The sequence below is a fragment of the Halichoeres trimaculatus genome, unplaced genomic scaffold, assembly GCF_033239565.1.
Source record: "Halichoeres trimaculatus isolate MK-OKI-2021-1 unplaced genomic scaffold, fHalTri1.1 fHalTri1_scaffold_19, whole genome shotgun sequence".
Lineage (NCBI taxonomy): Eukaryota > Metazoa > Chordata > Actinopteri > Labriformes > Labridae > Halichoeres > Halichoeres trimaculatus.
Window position 1 is genome coordinate 28,229,912 of NW_027437197.1, and position 20,880 is coordinate 28,250,791.

A 20,880-nucleotide genomic window follows, 5' to 3' on the forward strand; every position below is an offset into this window, starting at 1 on the left:
GGAGAGAGAAGCGGAGCTGTCTGCAGCGGTGCCTTTCATCCATTACGAGCACACAGAGGGACAGAGGTGAAACTGTTGCTGTATCAGCCAACAATGGCATGATCTCACACCCATCACTGATAAAACAACAGTTTGCTACTGTATGAAAATGGCGTGGTAATGTGTTATTTTTAAAGGCATTACTGAACTGGCTTGAGTGGGCCAGTGGAGCGCAGTCAGCTGACCCGGAGCCTTTCAGTTTCACTTGAGCCTGCGTTTGTTGTTGTCCGGTCTCTGGGGCTCTTTCTAATTGTCTTTTGTCATCCTCAGTGAGAATGAATGTTGTAATCATCCAGATAAATATCAAACATGTTAAAAATAAACAAATTATCGGGGCGGCTCCGCAGAGTCTGTGAGACGATCGTTGGGCTAAAGATTAATCTGTCAACTGCTCACACTGGAAGACAATCTTGGCTGAATGACGGGGTCGATTTTAGTCCCCGACCAGATTTCTTCCCCAATTGTTGGGAAGACCGAATCTGGGTTTAATCGGGGCGAGAATCCTGGAGTGCCAGCCAGGCTTTATAGAGACGGGGCCCAGTAGGAGCGCATGCTGGTCTCACATGCATTGAAATGTGTGTCACGCGTTGCTATGGTAACACGCACAGTGATACAATGGTGATTTAACTTGCCGAACTAACTGTCAACTGGCGTGCATTAGACCAATCTAATGCACGCCAGTTGACATTGGAATTCTCACTGACCATGGTATAACACACTTTATCCCACCTTAACACACTGGGTTGTTAGCTGGGACATAGTTGATGATGCTGACATTTTAAAACCTAGTGAATCACTTAGAAACAAATGTACACAGTGGTGTTCTGCAGCACGATTGCCTTTCCTATCCTCAATGTGGCAATCTACAAACTTTTAAGAGCCAGACGTATCCTCAGAGGTTCTCTGTCCTCTTTCATCACGAGACACCGGCTGAAGGACGCTTTCTGCTGACAGAGTGGTAACCTCCTCAGTACCAGACCCCAGCTCATCATAAACTCTGATATTTACATCCAGAGAGAAGCCTGAACCATCCAATCAGAGGCGAGATCTATGCTGTCTGCTCTACAGCAGAGGAAATCCCTCCTCAGGCTGTCTGGCTTACTCTTATTTACATCTCTAATAGATTCTTTAATTGAGGTCAAGCTGAGGCCACGTAGTGATCAGATTTATGAAGAGGCTGAAAGCAGAAACCACAAAGCAGACAGAGCTCTGCTCGGGACGTCAGACCAACATTAACCTTCAGGAGGACCAGGAGGAAGTTATGACAGCTTGGTGATAAGGGCTGTTTCCACTGTGTCACAAGTCCTCTGTGTCAGGACCGTGCATCAGACTGTGTCCTGCCAACCACACAACGGCTCAGGAGAGTGTGGTTGACATAAAAAAAAAAACCGTTGATCTCTTTGGCAAACCTCACTGAGAGCTCCGCACAAAGGTCAAAAAAGCTGAAGACAGGTGACCTTTTAATCCCCTAAGATTTCACTGTGTTCTCGCTGTGTCCTCTCTGTCTCCTTACTGTGTCCTCCCGATTCCTCAGTGTCCTCGCTGTTTCCTCACTGTGTCCTCATCATTTCCTTACTGTGCCCTCACTGTGTCCATATCATTTCCTTACTGTGTCCTCACTGTCTTCACCATTTCCTCACTGTGCCCTCACTGTGTCCTCATGATTGCCTTACTGTGCCCTCACTGTGTTCTCATCATTTCCTTACTGTGTCCTCACTGTGTCCTAACTGTAACCTCACTGTGCCCTCACTGTGTCTTCATCATTTCCTTACTGTGCCCTCACTGTGTCCTAACTGTAACCTCACTGTGCCCTCACTGTGTCTTCATCATTTCCTTACTGTGCCCTCACTGTGTCCTCATCATTTCCTCGGGAAAGGTGGTTGATCTTAGCCTCTCTGTGCCTGACTTTTTTACCTGTGTTCTGGGATAGCTGTCACCAGAATAAAAACTCTGGTCCAGCGTCATGAATCCAGGACTCATCTTACTCTGGAACACGCGCATCCGACAGTATGCCTACTGTCACTCCACCACTTCAGCCCCTTTTCATCCCCTCTGACACTTCAGACTTTATTAGTCTGATCTGTTTTATGACTTTATATGACAATTTCTGTCTCACTCCAGCTGTTCCTGACTCTACAACAGGATGTTGTCACCCAAACGAGTCCTATGGGAACTTTTTAAACAAAAATGTCTGATTATTTTATTGCTGTTAATGTCTGGGAATGTACAGCTCAATCCAAGGCCAGACTACCCCTCTGATTTTAACACCCCGGCAGATTTTACGGAAAGAGCTGGATTGGGATTTTTACACTTAAATGTGCGCAGCCTTATTGCTAAAATGGACCTGCTGCAAATCTGGGCATTCTCAACAGATGCTGATGTCATTGTTTTATCAGAAACCTGGCTGACTGAATCTGTCCCCAGTGATATAACCATTGATGGCTATAATGTCTTCAGGACTGACCACCCTAATAGAGGTGGAGATGTTGCCGTCTATACCAAGAATAAGTTTCAAGTGACTGTTCTACTCTCCAAATCTGTGGTTAGGCAGTTTGAGTTTTTAGCTTTTGAGCTTGAAGTCTCCAAGTTTCTTTTTTATGTCCCTGGTTGTAACCGTACTTTTAAAACCATGCAGCAAAAAATGTATGATTTAAAACTGGTTTTAAATGCAGACAAAAAAAAGTTATGCTGTTCTCAAATTCTAAATCCAAACTTTCTAGTCTGCCTTTGGTGATCACTGCTCAGGGTTCTCAGATTAAACTTGTCTCTTCCTACAAGTATCTTGGTGTTGTAATCAATGATTCTCTCTCTTTCTCTGCCCATATTCAGCAGTTGTTAAAAAGTTAAAACTGAAGTTAGGTTTCTTCTTTAGAATTAACTCTTGTCTCCCCTTTAAATCCAGAAAAACATTGGTTTCTGCTACATTTATGTCCGTGTGGTACTATGGTGATGCTTTGTACATGCATGCCTCCTCTAATAGCTGGCATTCTCTGGATACTGTGTATCATGGAGTTCTGAGGTTCATCACTGGTTTTAAATCTCTTACTCACCATTGTTTGCTGTATGCTTGTGTTGGATGGTCTTGTCTGCACGCAGACTTAATCACTGGCATATTCTTATTTTTAAATGTATTCTTGGTCTGCTTCCATCCTACCTGCTGACCTACATCAGTCAGAAGAGCACAGCATCCTATAACTTTCGGTCCCAGGATCTTCTTTTATTGTCTGTTCCAAAAGTAAGAACTGAGCTGGGAAAAACAGGTATTCAGGTTTGCAGCTCCACATGCTTGGAATGAACTACAAAAAGACCTGAAACTAAAAGATCTGGTGTCACTAGATACTTTTAAGACAATTTTGAGCAACTTGGAGGCCAACACATCTGGCTGCAGATGTTTTGACTGATGTACTTTATCTTTCTCCCATGGACAATCCATGCAAAATAAGCTGTCTGAATTGTGACTTCTCTTTCTTAATGTATTGAATTCTTGTTTTATGTGTTTGATGACTACATATGTTTGTATAAAACTGTTGATTGTGCTGCTGTCTTGGCCAGGACACTCTTGTGAAAGAGATTTTTAATCTCAATGAGGTTTTCTTGGTTAAATAAAAGTTAAATAAATAAATAAAAACTCTGTGTACAGTAAGTTGTGTCACACCGATCAGGGGTCATGAGACTTGGATTAGGCTGTGACTGTGTGTGGCTAGAGACATGGTCTTTGGAGCTGTTAGAGTAACACGGTGATCTTCAGGGCTTGATCTTGGGTCCACTGTTATTTGCAGTAAATGTTTTTTGGGGCTGTCCCTGTTAAAGTTTTCTCCGGCTGCAGTGCCTGTCTCTGTAGGAAGCTCTTGTGACTGTAAAAAGTTTCTGTGATGTCCTTAAAACTCTGAGACAAAGTCAGCTAGCCTGAGATCTTTGTCTCAGTGTGATGTGAGGAGTCCATACCTGCTCTAAATACCTGAGGATTTCTAACTGATGACTATCTTTTAAGCTGCTAATCCAGCAGCTTTTACAGACCTTGAAGCTGCAGCTCTTACTTCAGAGACAAAGACTTGTTGCTGCTCCTTTCCTGCCTCTGCCGACTGCTGATGAGCATTTCCTGTGCCTTCACTGGCTTCTTTTAAAAAGTCATTCAGGAGCTCTGCAGAAACATGCTTCAGCTCTGGCAGCTCCAGTAGGCCTGGCAGGCCCCTCTGTCCCTCTACATCCCGCTGTTCATGAAGTTAAAATCAGAAAAGGTCAAAGAGGACCTTTCAGTCTCAGGCTGGACTGAGCGAGCTGAAACCTCAAATAGATATTCACGCTGCTGTGAGCGTTTCGTACTGATTTCATCCACTGAGTCGTAGGAAGAGGTCGTTTCTCCTCCAGCTATGAACAAACACAGACATGCTGCTGCAGAAATCAATTTGAATTTGAGTGAATTTCTGTGAAATTGTACTCTGACATCCACTCAGAGAAGGATTCAATAGTTGGTACTAATCCTGATTTAAAATGAATAATGAGCTGTTTCCAAAGTAAGCAGGATGACGTCATGTGCAGATTGAGACCTGCTCCTCTAATTCAGGCCTGTGTCCTTTAAACCTTTCGGTTCAAAATGTCAGTGTTGCACAAAAATGATCTCATAATTTAATGGCAGGCTTCCATGAAATTCAGGGAGCAGATTAAAGCTCTGCAGGGATTAACCCTTTGACTCTAAAGACCCCATGCTTTAATGGAAATTACAGCCTCTGCAGGACACCGGCTGGGCTCAGTCCTCCAAAGCTTCCTGAAAACGCAGCAGGTGGTAAACTGAAGCAATCCCTGATTGTTCAGCCTGTTCATTAGAGCTGGGAATAAGGAAACTGGTTTGTTCACAGAGAGGCGTTCAGACGTCAGATGGAGCGATGGTTTCTCCAAAGTGACCGTGGAGACCTGCAGGGGAGCGGTCCCTGATCAGAGCCAGTTACTGAGCAGGAGGAGCAGAAACAAAGCTCCCACTAATGTGAACATTCATTAATCAGACACATTAGGAGCCTGAGACCCGTGTTTCAAACAGCTCCTTTCTTTGGACTCTCTGCTTTTGAATCTGTGTTTTTAGCCTCAGACGCCGTGCAGCCTGTTTCCTAACAAAGGCAGCGCAAACAGGTTGTATGTAACAGCACCCTGAGCACGTTCCTGTGCAGCCACACTGCGTTTACAGAGCATATTGACCCTCACACAGACCTTCTTCAGTGTGTGGAGCTGCCCTGAGTGGCGGTAATGATTTCTTACTGCATGGTGGGCCGTCAGCCCGCCGTCCGCGCATCGATCCTCGCAGAGTGTGTGAGTCCAGTCTTTACAGCCAGCTTTCTGCCAGTGCTCAGATGAACTCAGAAGACAGTAAAGGTGACAACATGTGAGCCACAATGATCTCACCTGTCATGTTGCAGTATACTTGTGTGGGTCCCAGCGGACCACTCCCATCTGGATCAATGGAGAAGAAGCCAGAGGAGCTGCCAATCAGCTTGTAGGCCTCGCAGGACGACTCGTAGATGGCTGGAAGAAAAGGAGAGGGGACAGAAATCAGTTTTTCCTTTAAGAGTCAGCCCACGCTCTGACAGCCCTCCAACGCTTGAGTCACTGCACTGCACGCGATCCATACTCCAAAGGATCCAAAGGAACACAAGCAGCCTGCTAGGCATGTGTGTCAGATCAATACAGATGTATGAGCAGCTCTGCACACTCCATTTCACTAAAACATACTCCAGCTCTGCTGTAACGTGGAGTGGATGCTCACAGAGAGTGGTAAAGCTTCACCTGCACCCTTCCTTTAATCTCTGCTCTGAAGCTATCTTCTAAGCCCACAGCACACAGACAGCTGCAGTGCTTCTGGAGGAGCTGCTGTTTGCTAGTGTTAACTGAGCAGGAAATAGAAATGCTTTTAATTTCGCATGTTGCTGTGTGCTCATGTGTTGCTCTGCTATGATCCCATGGGCTCAGCTAACCTGTGCTAACATGCAGCTGCAACAGCAGCAGCAGCTACTGACCTGTGCTAACGTGCAGCTACAGCAGCAGCTCCTGACCTGTGCTAACATGCAGCTGCAGCTCCTGACCTGTGCTAACATGCAGCTGCAGCTCCTGACCTTTGCTAACATGCAGCTGCAGCTCCTGACCTGTGCTAACATGCAGCTGCAGCTCCTGACCTGTGCTAACATGCAGCTGCAGCTCCTGACCTGTGCTAACATGCTGCTGGAGCAGCAGCTCCTGACCTGTGCTAACATGCTGCTGGAGCAGCAGCTCCTGACCTGTGCTAACTTGCAGCTGCAGCTCCTGACCAGTGCCAAGCTAAATCAGCAGCTCCTGACCTGTGCTAAAATGCATCTGAATCAGCAGCTCCTGACCTGTGCTAACATGCAGCTGAATCAGCAGCTCCTGACCTGTGCTAACATGCAGCTGAATCAGCAGCTCCTGACCTGTGCTAACATGCAGCTGCAGCAGCAGCTCCTGACCTGTGCTAACATGTAGCAGCAGCTCCTGACCTTTGCTAACATGCAGCTGCAGCTCCTGACCTGTGCTAACATGCACCAGCAGCTCCTGACCTGTGCTAACATGCAGCTGCAGCTCCTGACCTGTGCTAACATGCAGCAGCAGCTCCTGACCTGTGCTATCAGGTAGCTACAGCAGCAGCTCCTGACCTGTGCTAACATGCAGCTGCAGCTCTTGACCTGTGCTAACGTGAAGCTGCAGCAGCAGCTCCTGACCTGTGCTAACATGCAGCAGCAGCTCCTGACCTGTGCTAACGTGAAGCTGCAGCAGCAGCTACTGACCTGTGCTAACATGCAGCTGCAGCAGCAGCTCCTGACCTGTGCTTACGTGCAGCTGCAGCTCCTGACTTGTGCTAACATGCAGCTGCAGCTCCTGACCTGTGCTAACATGTAGCTACAGCAGCAGCTCCTGACCTGAGGAAGAAAAATAAACTCACAGTTGTGGCAGGTGGCTCCAGAGTATCCTGATCCTGAACAGTCGCAGGAGAAAGCGCTCCAGGTCTGAGAGCAGCGGCCACCGTGTTCACACAGGTTAGGAAGACACCTGAAATATACACATACACACAAACACACACAAAGGTCAGTCATGATTGGTCTGATTTGTTCACTTCAGGATGAACTTAATTAGAGTTCATGGACCGTTGAGGAAAAGAGTTCAAAGGGACCTGGTCTGATTTGATGTTTGCACCAAAGTCACAGAAATTCCTGAATGAGCTGTGGAGAAATGTGAGTCAAAACATCTAAGAGTGAAAACATGTTAAAGTGAAAACGTCTGTGAGTGAAAATGTCTGTTAGGAAAAGTGAAAGTATAAATATGAATGTATATTGAATCTGGGGCCTGAGAACTGATCAGACAGGAGCAGCCAAACAAAAACAGGTTTTTGCAGCAGAGAGAGCGCACTCAGACAAAGCTCTGAGGCTTTGCTGCAGCAGATATTTCCTTCCTCTGTGAGTGTTTGCAAACCTGATCTTTTATTTATCAGCTGAGCGAGACCCCTGCTCACTCTTCCCTTTATTCTGTTGTTTTCAATTATGAACATCAGCTTTGGAGCTCACCCAGTGAAATAATTTGCTGTTTATTCATGTTTCAGTAAAAATCCCAAACAACTGTGAAATGAGGGTGTCTCATCCGGCGCCCTCATCTGAATGTAAAAGAGCCGCCGACACATGGAGGTGTTCCTCTAAAAATAAAAGCTGTGCTGTCACCTTCAGACTCAGAGGCTGTTAATGGGATTTGGACACAACCAGCGCTTCTCAGAATTTCAGCCTGTGCTCCTCTGATTAATAGTCCCTTCCTCAAGCCTCCTTCAGTTTCAAATAATTGCCGGCCTTCGGAGCGTGCATCTATAATTTCATACGCTTTCATCTCCCCATCTGAACCCAAGTGGAGCAGGCCAGCCGCAACATGGATGAGGTTTCAGAAACTGCTTTAATTACCATCAAGCTATTTTTCTGTTGTGTTCACGGCCGTCCTAACTGGTCATGGAATTACAGACGGCAGCACAATTAAGAGCACGCTGACCAGAAATCGAGCTGCGAGGTTTAATTAGACACCAAGAAGAGGAGAGCAAGTGTGATCGGAGTAGGTTTTCTCCAGCCAGCAGAGTGGACACACAAGCTACACACACTCTGAAAGCATCATTGGTCATGTCCTTTCTGCAGGTCGAAGCACAGAGCGATACTAGGACGATGCCACAGAGGAAAGTTTGAGTCTTGGTAGTTCATGTTTTACTTTCAGTTCCCATGTTAGCAGCTGAATAATGCATGCACGGCCAGTTTTATTCTGACACATCCAGACCTCTGAGCATGCATGGCTCTGTGCTGAGGATTAATATTCATCAGACATTAACAAACACTGTTTGCTTTCTGTCACGTCTATCTCAAGAAGCTTCCATGCATTACAGCAAAGTGAAGCAGATATTCTGAGTTCCTCCAGACTCACAGTGAAAATGATGATTCATGGTTAAAAATGAGGAGTGAGGGGTCGTTTCATTAATCAGATCTCTGCAGAGCCTTCACAGCTCTGCTCGCCTCTCTCTGTCTGAGACAACGCCATCACGGTGCTGCTTCAGGTTCTCCATCCTCATTAATGTTCGCACTAACAGCTGTCTGCTGCACATTAAGAGCTGTGATGAACCAGGTGTGAGCCACCTGCACAGGAGCTAATAGCGGAGAACTAAACCCAGTTGATCAACAAATTAAAGCCCATAAAGAGAAGCATGTTCCTCTCAGTAGCTGCTGGAGTCCGACCTGGAGATAAAGGATGAGGGACAATAAATATAACTCAAGTTTTCGATAAGATCCAAGTATCAACTTAAGGAAATAATGCAGACGTGTCATGCTGTCATGTGTTTGATCCATGGATCATTAATTAATCACTATGTTGTTAATTCATATCTATTGCAAAGGGGAACTGGGCAGCTGGCGGCTTCTAGGATTATCCCATTCCTGTTTGTTGTCCCATGTCTAAGTTTCTTTTACATCATTGAAGGGATGTAACTGAAATCGAATTTCCCCCACGGGGATCAATAAAGTATTTGGATTCTGATTTCACCGTTTCTCTTCGTCCCTTGACGTGTGGATGAAAAAGACGCCACTTTAAAATCTGTTTGTGCTCAAAGCTTGTGGTTTGACTTTAACAGCATCAAACTGAATTATTTTACTGATCATTCCACCTTAACCTGATCTGCTGCGTGTGGAGCTGCCATCAAAGGACCAATATTTGTTTGTTTATTTGTTTGTTTGTTTGGAGCTGTGTTTCAGAGGTGATTTTTATCAGAAACCAACATGGCAGCCAGAAATGATCGGTGTGCTTTCAGACAAATAACCATGAGCTGTTTATATTGTGAAAGCCCCTCCCCCTGCTGCGCTGGTCTGAAACATGTGTTATGTTTCACTGTGAGGCAGAAACAGGACTCTCAGCGTGATGAGAGCCCACTCGGTCATCCCTCCCACGGCTCCCCTCATCCACAGACCGTCAGCTCTGCGTCTTTGAGACTCTGACAGTCGACAATCTGGACGAAGACGCAGGTAGTTTGAAGTCTGAGGAAGAAGAGAGTGTGTCCTCGGGGCAGAGAGGAGGAGGAAAGCTGCAGTTTGCATGTTTGTTTCCAGGCTGTAAATGCTCCTGAGCAGCACACAGACATCAGTGGAGATGGTGAGCCTGCCCGTGGTGTTCAGCAGCTCACAGCTGTGCAGGGTAATGAGGGAGGGGGCACGCAGGCCGCCGGGAACAGCTTGTTAGCATAGTCCTCTCCCAGAAAGGGTGTAGTCGACTTTCTGTTGCTGTTTAATTGGCTGGTTCTGTCAGTGCGTTTGTGACTATAGGACACCGTGTCAGGGACTCTCAGCAGCGCTGCACATTGCCATCTTCAAATCAACTGCCTGGGCATGGATGTGTCTGCTGCCAGCTGCACTCATGTTTTACACACTCCTCATGTCACACACGCTCTGACAGCCCAACGTCACACTCCTCTTTAACAGCTCTTTCCATTAATTAGAGAAAAGTGTAAAAAGAGTTACCTGTCCTGGATACTGCAGGTGTCAAACTGCAGCTCATTATAACTTCCCAGCAGGCCTTGCTGCACATGACTGAGATTCAGCAGCTGGCTGTCGATGGCGATGAGCCGCATGCACCCCTGGAAGGATGGAGTCAGGCGCTGACAGGCCACAGTCGGACAGCCTGGGAGCAGAGTAGACATAGAGTCAGAGGTTTGGAGGGATCTTCTGACTCAAAGGCAGGAATGAGCTCAGAGTGCCTCTGGAGGAGGATCTTCTAAAAGGGATAATTCAGTTTTTTTGAAGTGGGGTTCTATGAGCTCTATGTGACCACTAAGGACATTAGATACAGTAGAAAGTTGTCTCCTCTCCCTCAGTAAGAAACAGACTGTAATCGATGGTGACGAGGAAATAGACACTAACAGGGAGAGACCGTACCAAATTCAAAGGCAATTTTCTCTGCCTACAAGAACTAAAATCAAAAAGTAATACCACAGTGTAAGAGTACGCTACATAAAATATTTTTTTAAGTGCATTAAGTCTTCGGAAATATAAACATTTATCCGGACCTAATTCACTGGTGTTGTGTCCTTCCGCGCAGCGCTAGTGCACTCTGTCCCCCCTCCTCCCTACAGCTGTAGGGAATGTAAACAAGCTATGCTTCGGGCGCCGGTTTTAGCCTCGTGTAAGTTTGATACAGTATCGTAATTCTTTTGTTTGTACTCTAAGGATTGTGAGGCAGCGAAGGAAATTCAAAATGAGTGACTATGACAGTGACAATGAAGTTTCATTCACTTTGGAACCAAGAGGATACCAGCATGAACCGGAGCACACAGAAGAGGAGCTGCTACAGATGGCGACTGAAAGGACTACAGAGGAAACATCCAGGGACACTGGACATCAAGATGCTGAGTGTTACTGCTGCCACGACTGTTGTTGTTGTTGTTGCTGTTACAGGACACTCCAGAATTTCGAAGAGCAGGGAAATCTGTGTGATGAGTTATACAGACGGCTTGAGAGCCAGCAGTGTCCTCTAACTCAGACAAATCCTGAAGAGTGTGTAACCAAGTTCCACTCGTGACAGCAGTAACACTCAGCATCTGTGGGCATTGAGTCACAGCACAGACATTGACACCACTAAGTATTTCCGACTCTGTCTTGATGTCCAGTGTCCGCGGATGTGTCTTCTGTATTCCTTTCAGTCACCATCTGTAGCAGCTCTGTGTAGCTACGTTGGTTCATACAGGTATCCTTTTGGTTCCAAAGTGAATGGAACTTCATCGTCGCTGTCATAGTCACTCATTTTGAATTTCCTACGCTGCCTCACAATCCTTAGAGTACAAACAAAAGAATTACAATACTTGATCAAACTTACACGTGGCTACAACCGGAGCCCGAAGCATAGCTTGTTTACATTCCCTACAGCTGAAAGGAGGAGGGGGGACGGAGCGCACTAGCGCTGCGCAGAAGGACACATGACCAGTTAGTTAGGTCCGGATAAATGTTTATATTTCCGAAGACTTAATGCACTTAAAAAAATATTTTATGTAGCATACTCTTAAACTGTGGTATTACTTTTTGATTTGAGTTCTTGGAGGCAGAGAAAATAGCCTTTGAATTTGGTACGGTCTTTCCCTGTTAGCGCCTATCGATCGATTACAGTCACCATCGATTACAGTCTGTGTCTTAATGAAGGAGAGGAGACAACTTTCTACTGTATCTAATGTCCACATAGAGCTCATACAACCCCACTTCAAAAAAAAAACTGAACTATCCCTTTAAGACAGGATGATTGATGCAGGCAACCACAACACACACTTTGATCCACACCTTCTTGACAGCACCCAGGCTCCAACAAAAACTCAGCTTTGGAAGCCCTGAAGGACTTCTGGACCTGCTGTCTGTATGAGGAGCAACTCTAACACCATCAGACTCTCAGACTCTCTGTCACACTCTCAGACTCTCTGTCAGACCCTCTGTTAGACTCCTTAAACTCTCTGTCAGACTCTCAGGACGCGGTCACACAGGCCAATCGTGCCGTGCCTAAGCACGCTTCAGCCGTAAAGCGCGTTTGGAAAGGCCAGTGTGACTGCAACTGTGCCTTGCTCAAGCACGATTCCTTTCCGTGCTTCGGCACGCTTTGAAGAGGTGGGCTTTGGCACGGTTTACTTCATGCACGAGCACAAGCACGCGGACAGCGCGTGCTATCCATTACGTATAATCACCGCGAGCGCATCTCTCGACAATCATTTCAAACAAAGCGGGGGTGTTAGAGGGCTGTGTTGGGCGAAAACGACTTACTATAAGTCCAAAAGTCTCTAAAGTTGTAGCAGTGCTCTCTGTGTCTTATTGTGCTGACTCTGATGAGATCACGCTTCATGTAAACAGACGCTGCACGATGACGAAGGCAGGCTGTGCGCGTGAGTGATACCTGCTAAAGTCTGGTTCATATTGGGGTAGTGTGACCGCTGGCCGTACTCTACAGCTGGGGAACAGCACTGCAGGGGGGCAATCGTGCTTAGGCACGGCACGTTTTGGATGGCAGGGGATCAGTCAGACCAATCAGACGCTGCGCCTCGGCCACAGCGCATTTAAAGGTGAGGAGAGGCACTCGTTTGATTGGTGAAAACAGCGCTCGGCTGTGTTAAACCCACTCACGGCTTTTCTCCGCCCTCTCTGCCATTTGCGTGGAGGGAGGCATGGACGCACTCCTCTGCGCTCCTCTGCACCTTGACTGCGCCTCTCTTGGCACTGCAGGAAACTTGCAGAGTGCGCCGGTCACGCCCTGTCCGCGCGGCGAAGGCCGGTGCAGGGCAGGTGAGCCTGCGCTTGTGCCTGGTCTAACAAATTAGAGCCCTTAGACTCTCCGTCAGACTCTAAGGATGCGGTCACACTGGCCAACCCTGCAATGCCTAAGCATGCTTCAGCCCTAAAGCACGTTTGGAAAGGCCAGGCACTGTTTCCTTTATGCACGAGTACAAGCACGCGGATCCTTGACATATGATCACCGCCAGCGCATCCCTCAATCAATTTAAACGAAGCGGGGTGTTAGAGGGCTGTGTCGGGTGAAAACGACTTCCCATAAGTCCAAATCTCTGAAGTTGGAGCATTGTTATCCATGTGTCATTGTGCTGACTCTGATGAAATTGCACTTCATGTAAACAGATGCTTCAAGATGACGTAGACAGGCCATGCGCGTGAGTGATACATGCTAAAGTCTAGTTCATATAAGACTTTCTGTGAGACTCTTAGACCCTCTATCAGACTCTTTGTGAGGCTCTGTCAGACTTTCAGACTCTCAGACTCTCTGTCAGACTCTCCGTCAGAGTCTTCATCAGACTCTGTCAGACTCTCTGTCAATCTCTTTCAGACCCTCTGTCAGACTCTTACAGACCCTCTGTCAGACTCTTTCAGAATCTTAGACTCTATGGCAGACTCTGTCAGATCCTCTTTCAGACTCTGTCAATCTCTTTCAGACCCTCTGTCAGACTCTTACAGACCCTCTGTCAGACTCTTTCAGAATCTTAGACTCTATGGCAGACTCTGTCAGATCCTCTTTCAGACTCTGTCAGATGCACAGACCCTTTGTGGGACTCTCTCTCAGGGTCTCTCTAAGACTTTCTGTGAGACTCTTAGACAGTCCATCAGACTTTTTGTGAATCTCTTTGTCAGACTCTCGGGATTTCTGTCAGACTCTCTGTCAGACTGTCTGTCAGACTCTTTGTCTGACTCGCTGTCAGACTCTCAGAATTTCTGTCAGACTCACTGTCAAACTCTCAGAATTTCTGTCAGACCCTCTGTCAAACTCTCTGTGAGTCTCTCTGTCAGACTCTGTCAGAATATCTGTGAGACTCTGTCAGACTCTCTGTTAAACTCTCTGTGAGTCTCTCTGTCAGACTTTCTGTCAGACTCTCTGTCAAACTCTCTGTGAGACTCTCTGTCAGACTTTCTGTCAGACTCTGTCAAACTCTCTGTGAGACTCTCTGTCAGACTTTCTGTCAGACTCTGTCAAACTCTCTGTGAGACTCTCTGTCAGACTTTCTGTCAGACTCTGTCAAACTCTCTGTGAGACTCTCTTTTAGACTCTCTGTCAGACCTTCTGTCAGACTTTCTGTCAGGGTCTCTCATAGACTTTCTGTGCGACTTCTTGACTCTTTATCAGACTCTTTTTGAGACTCAGACTCTGACATCCTTTGTCAGAATCTCAGACCCTCTGTCAAACCCCCTTTCAGTCTATCCTTCAGACTTCTCTGTGGGGCCTTAGACTCTCAAATCCTTTGTTGGACTGTCTTTTAGGAGACAGAGACTCAGACTTATTTGTTTTTACTACTTAGTTTAAACTGCTGAAGAGCAGACAGGGGCCTACAGGGTCTGAGGCCTAGAATTATAGGTCCAGAGTCAAAGGTCCAGAGTCAGAGGTCCAAAGTCAGAGGTCCAGATTCAGAAGTTCAGAGTCAGAGGTCCAGAGTCAGAGGTCCAGAGTCAGAGAACAAGAGTCAGAGGCCTAAAATCAGAGGACCAACGTCAGAGGCCTTGAATCAAAGGTCCAGAGTCAGAGGTCAGGAGTCAGAGGCCTAGATTTACAGGTTCAAAGACAAAAGTCCAAAGTCAGAGGCCTTGAATCAGAGGTCCATGGTCAGAGGTCCAGATTCAGAAGTCTAGAGTCAGAGGTCCCAGGTCAGAGGTCCAGAGTCAGAGGTTCAGAGTCAATGGTCCAGAGTCAAAGGTCCAGAGTCAGAGGTCCAGAGTCAGAGGCCTTAAATCAGGAATCCAGAATCTGAGTTTAAGAGTCAGTTGCCTAGAAGCAGAGACTCAGAGTCAAAGGTCCAAGGGAGAGGTAGAGAGTAAGGGGCCTAAAATCAGGGGTCCAGAGTCAAAGGCCAAGAATCAGAGGTCTAGAATCAGAGGCCTAGAATTAGAGGCCTAGAATCAGAAGCCTGGAGTTATAGGTTCACAGTCAGAGACAATAATCAGAGGTCCAGAGTCAGAGGTCCAAAGTCGTAGATCAAGAGTCAATTGTCCAGAGTCAGAGTTCCAGAGCAAGAGGCCTAGAAGCAGAGGTCCAGAGTCAGAGGTCCAGAGGTCCAGAGTCAGAGGACTAGAAACAGAGGTCCAGAGTCAGAGGTCCAAAGTCAGAGGCCTAGAAGCAGAGTTTCAGAGTCAGAGGTCCAGAGCCAAAGGTCCAGAGTCAGGCGCCTAGAATCAGAGGTCCAGAGTTAGAGGCCTAGTATCAGAGGTCTATAGTCGAAGGTCCAGAATCAGAGGGCCTAGAATTAGAGGTCCAGAGTCAAAGGTCCAGAGTCAGAGTTTCAGTGTCAGAGGCCCAGATTTAGAGGTCCAGGTGTCTTGATGTGGACCCTTTTACCTCCAATGTAGAAGTTTCCTCTGGTCTCCAGCGGCTCCCACAGTTGGATGGTGTTGACAGGCTCCTCGTCCACACCCAGAGAAATCTGCAGGCTCTTCATGGTGAGGTTGATGGCATGCCACAGCCCATCGTTTATTTGCTGACCTGCAGACAAAGAGATGTGCTGTGGTTTGAGAGACAGATCATGATGTTTACTCAGAAAACAGATGTTCTAGTTTTATCCTCTTCACTCTGAGTTCAGGATGTTCTTTAATTCTCTGATATCTGCCAATACTGCGTCAAATTTCACCTGCGTCTGAGCAGCACCCTGATGCACACTTGTTTTCTCTTCTCTGACACCAGAGACAGATGCAGAGCTTCCAGCTAAAACTCCCTCCCTCCTCCTCCTCCTCCACTTTCACCCGTCAACGAAACTCTGGCTGAGCACTCCATCATTTAGACAAACTAAAAGAAGGAACGTCAGCTTTTTATTCCTCTTTAACAAATACTGTAGGAGCCCCGGGGGCCTGTGTAAAGATAGCTCCCCTACTATTAATAACCTCCACCATGAACGTCTCTGAGGAAACAGACAGAGAGGAACCAAATGAGACGTCAGACAGCAAAATACAACTCCAAATCAGACAGGAACATATGAAACACTTAAACAAACAACTCAATAACAGACTGCAAGAAACACCTTCACATCAGACTAAAGAAAAACTATAAAACAATAAAAATGTATGGAACATATAAAACATTAAAAACACAACTCTACATTGTACAATATAAAATACATAAACATATATCATCTGTCCATGTACAGCTCCTGTTGTCCTCATTAAATCACCTTTTTAAAGTGCAACTTCTATCATCCTGTTAATCACGTGTTCAGGTACGGCTCCTCTTGTCCCGTCTAAAATCACCGGTTCAGGTACGGCTCCTATCATTGTGTTTAAATCACCTGTTCAGGTATGGCTTCTATCATTTTGTTTGAATCACCTGTTCAGGTATGGCTCCTATCATTGTGTTTAAATCACCTGTTCAGGTATGGCTCCTATCATTGTGTTTAAATCACCTGTTCAGGTATGGCTCCTATTGACCTGTTAAAGTCACCTGTTCAGATACAGCTCCTCTCGTCCTGAACAAACAGTTTTAGTGGCTCCTTGTCTCTAAACACTCATTTGCCTAACCAAATGTTGTGACACTCAGGACTGTGATGTGATGTGAAGATGAGTATAAACCCACTCATCCTCTGAAATATTTCATTAAAGTCCAGGACGATGAGTCATGAGCCGCCTCTGCTCGCTCCACAAACACTTTCTCTCAGTGACAGCTCATTTCAGAGAGCCCAGGCTGTCAGGAGGACAACACCCAGATGACAGCTCTGCATGGAGATGAGCAAGCCACAGCTGGCCTCTGACGGCTGGTCCGGCTCTGAATTAGCATCCAGATCAAGCTGCAGGGACTGGGAGCTCAGAGGGGACACGGTGGTCATGCAGAGGGCACAGCAGACTTATTTCATACAGTCTCAGATCTGGTCTCTGCAGACTCCTGGGGAAACTCCAGAATCTGTGGAGCAATCCAATGATGCCTTTCCCTCACAGCACAACCTCTCTCTATGTTTTTTCATCCCTGAAGAGAGTGGGGGCCACAAGCACCTTTTCTCCACCCCATTAACTGTTTCATGGAACAAGCTGCGAGGCCCTGAGGGACTGCAGGCTGAGCGCTGGCCCTCCCCCTCCTCTCAACTCAGAGCCATAAATCTCATCAGGCTGCTGTGTGCAGGGCTGCAGGGTCAGAGTGCGATCTGTCACACATCTGATTTTATTTTCTGAGTGTCACATCACAGATCTGTGAGACGGCTCTGCAGAAAACACTCGCCCACTCTTTTCCTGTCTGAGACAGCACCTCAGATTCTGGCTGCTGCCTGCAGGAAACACACAGTTTCATGAGATTTTACACCAACTGCAGAGGCAGCTGCTCTAAATCTTGACAGCACCAAACTGCCAGTAAACACAGAGGGAGAGGGGGGGGCAAGAACTCAGGAGGAAATGATGTTCTAAAAGGTTCAGTATAGTTACAGTTACAGGTATCCTCTGAATCTGAAGCTGGGCTCTTCATGAAATCAGCTGATCTGGTGTTTCAGACGCAGGGGGAGACTCGCTCAGAGGAAACATGCTTCTAATAAACCTGCAGAGTCTGAGGAGCAGGAGGTTAAATCCAGAAAAACTTTAATGATCTGAAGAACTCTGGCCATCCCGGCAGCCCGGTTTAATGATTGCACTGAGACTCCTCCGCTCAGCTCTGCATTTGACTTTGCCACGAGCAATGTGACACAGGTGCACCTTGGGAGAGCGGCGTGGAGGAAGGTGAATGACTCTATAATTTATGGGCTCCACTTTCTTTTGATTCGAACTTACTTCTTCTCGGCCCGTTCAATACTTATTTCCCCTACTGTATATAACCTGTATATAACCTACACTCAACAAAAATATAAACACAACACTTTTGTTTTGCTCCCGTTTTTCATGAGATGGACTCAAAGATCTAAAATTCATTCCAGATAAACAATATTACCATTTATTTCAAATATTGTTCACAAATCTGTCTAAATGTGTGATAGTGAGCGCTTCTGTTTTGCTGAGATAATCCATCCCACCTCACAGGTGTGCCACATCAAGATGCTGATCTGACATCATGATTAGTGCACAGGTGTACCTTATATTGCCCACAATAAAAGACCACCCTGAAATGTGCAGTTTTGTCTCACAGCAAAATGCTACAGATACTGCAAGCATTGAGGGAGCGTGCAATTGGCATGCTGACAGCAGGAATGTCAACCAGATCTGTTGCTTGTGCATTGAATGTTTATTTATCCACCATAAGCCGTCTCCAAAGGTGTTTCAGAGAATATGGGGGTACATCCAACCGGCCTCACAACCGCAGACCACATGTAACCACACCAGCCCAGGACCTCCACATCCAGCAGGTTCACCTCCAAGATCGTCTGAGACCAGCCACTCAGACAGCTGCTGGAACAATTGGTTTGCATATCCAAAGACTTTCTGCACAAACTGTCAGAAACTGTCTCAGGGAAGCTCAACTGCATGCTCGTTGTCCTCATCGGGGTCTTAACCTGACTCCAGACTGTCGCCGTAACAGACTTGAGTGGGCAAATGCTCACATTCGATGGGGTCTGGCATATTGGAGAGGCGTTCTCTTCACGAATAAATCGCGGTTTACATTGTCCAGGGCAGACGACAGACAACATGTGTGGTGTCCTGTGGGTGAGCGCTTTGTTGATGTCAATGTTGTGGATTGAGTGGCCTATGGTGGTGGTGGGATTATGGTATGGGCGGGCATCTGTTATGGACGAAGAACACAGGTGCATTTTATTAATGCCATTTTGAATGCACAGAGATACCGTGATGAGATCCTGAGGCCCATTGTTGTGCCATACATCCATGAACATCACCTCATGTTTCAGCAAGATAATTCAAGGCCCCATGTTACAAGGATCCGTACACAATTCTTGGAAGCTGAAAATGTCCCAGTTGTTGCATGGCCAGCACACTCACCGGACATGTCACCCATTGAACATGTTTGGGATGTGCTTGTCCGGCGTATACGACAGAGTATACCAGTTCCCACTAATATCCAGCAACTTCGCACAGCCATTGAAGAGGAGTGGACCAACATTCCACAGGCCACAATTGACGATCTAATAAACTCTATGCGAAGAAGATGTGTTGCACTGCATGAGGCAAATGGTGGTCACACCAGATACTGTCTGGTTCTGAGTCCCCAGACCCCCAATAAAGCAAAAAAAAAAAAATTTTAAAAAAAAATGCACATTTCAGGGTGGCCCTTTATTGTGGACAGTCTAAAGCTGCGTTTCCACCAAGCGGTACGGGTCGGTTCAGTACGGTTTGGGACGGTTTGGGACAGTTAAGTCTGATCCCGTGTGCGTTTCCACAGCAAACTGTGCCCTCTCGTGGTGGGCGGCGTGTAAGCCGCATGCCGGAAGCCACAGCTGGTAAACAATAGCGCGACGCCGTAGCAGCTTACCCCGCGATTAAATCCAACAAAGAAGAAAACGCGACACAGTAAACAAAGAGCACGGATGGAAGACATACAGCATTTCGTTCTCTCTGTGATTTTCATGTAACTCTCTGTTACAAAATGCAATCAAGCTTCGTTTCAGAGAAGTCTGTGAGCCGCCAGGAGAAATGCAGCCGCTGTCGGGGTGAGTGACGATTCTTTTGACCAATCAACCGTCTGCAGTGTGTTGCTCCACCTCCCGAGAGCGGATCGGTTCAGTCTGGCACCCATACGAAAGGGTCCCAAAAAAGTGGGACGGCTTGTCTCGGTTTTTAGGGATACGTCCCGGGATGAGTCTGTGGAAACGCCGCTAAAAGCGCGCCGTACCGAGACGAACCGACCCGGACTGCTTGGTGGAAACGCGGCATAAGGCACACCTGTGCACTAATCATGGTGTCTGATGAGCATCTTGATGTGGCACACCTGTGAGGTGGGATGGATTATCTTAGCAAAGCAGAAGTGCTCACTATAACACATTTAGACAGTTTTGTGGACAATGTTTGAGAAAAATTCAAAATTCAAAATTAAATTTTAGATCTTTAAGTCCATCTCATGAAAAATGGGAGCAAAACAAAAGTGTTGTGTTTATATTTTTGTTGAGTGTATATACAGAGTAAGTATATAGAGGTAATATATATATATATATATATATATATATAAATATATATATATATATATATATATATATATATATATATATATATATATATATATATATATATATATATATATAAAAAGAGTTTAAAGAATCCTCCGGGCCTCTCAGACTCAACATACAATCAGCTACATGCTAGCTAGGAGGAACTCTGATGCAAAGCATGCAGAGAAAAGTACCCAAGGTATCTGCAAACTAATTGAGGACATGCTGCCCCTGAATATTATTGAAGGCAAAGGTTTTAGAGACTTTATCAACCTTATTGAACCAGCATACCACATTCCGTCACGACGAAACATCACCCGGCTTGTCGAAAGTCACTACGTGGAAGTAAAGCGGGAGCTATTAAAAAAGTTATCCATAGCTGTCAGGGTTGCCATAACCACAGACTGCTGGACCGCTTTAACAGCCAAGAGCTACATCACCATCACTTGCCATTACATCGGTGAAGACTGGCAAGTTAACTCAGCGGTCCTGCTCACCAAAAGCCTGCTGGGCCGACATACAGCTGACACGCTGGCTGAGAAGCTGAATGAAGCTGTGCAGCAGTGGGGACTTGACGGTCGAGTTCTCGCCTGCGTCCACGATAATGCTGCCAATATTGTGGCTGCAAACAACCCGACCAGAGTGAGCTGGATATCCATTGCCTGCTTTGCGCACACTCTCCAGCTGGCAATAAATGACGGATTTGCAGTACATCTCCATCGGGTCATCTCTGCAGCTGGCAAACTTATTAGCCA

General features: G+C 46.4%; 1 protein-coding gene across 1 annotated transcript in view; it reads right to left on the bottom strand.

The window, feature by feature from the left end:
• cntnap5a (contactin associated protein family member 5a) overlaps nucleotides 1–20,880 on the bottom strand; it is a 167,794-nt gene that overhangs the window by 44,744 nt on the left and 102,170 nt on the right. The window contains exons 9-12 of the mRNA XM_074695141.1: nucleotides 15,406–15,549; nucleotides 10,065–10,224; nucleotides 6,980–7,086; nucleotides 5,434–5,553 (exon numbers count right to left, since the gene is read on the bottom strand). Of these exons, the coding sequence (XP_074551242.1) occupies nucleotides 5,434–5,553; nucleotides 6,980–7,086; nucleotides 10,065–10,224; nucleotides 15,406–15,549 (531 nt within the window). The remainder of the gene's footprint in view (nucleotides 1–5,433; nucleotides 5,554–6,979; nucleotides 7,087–10,064; nucleotides 10,225–15,405; nucleotides 15,550–20,880) is intronic.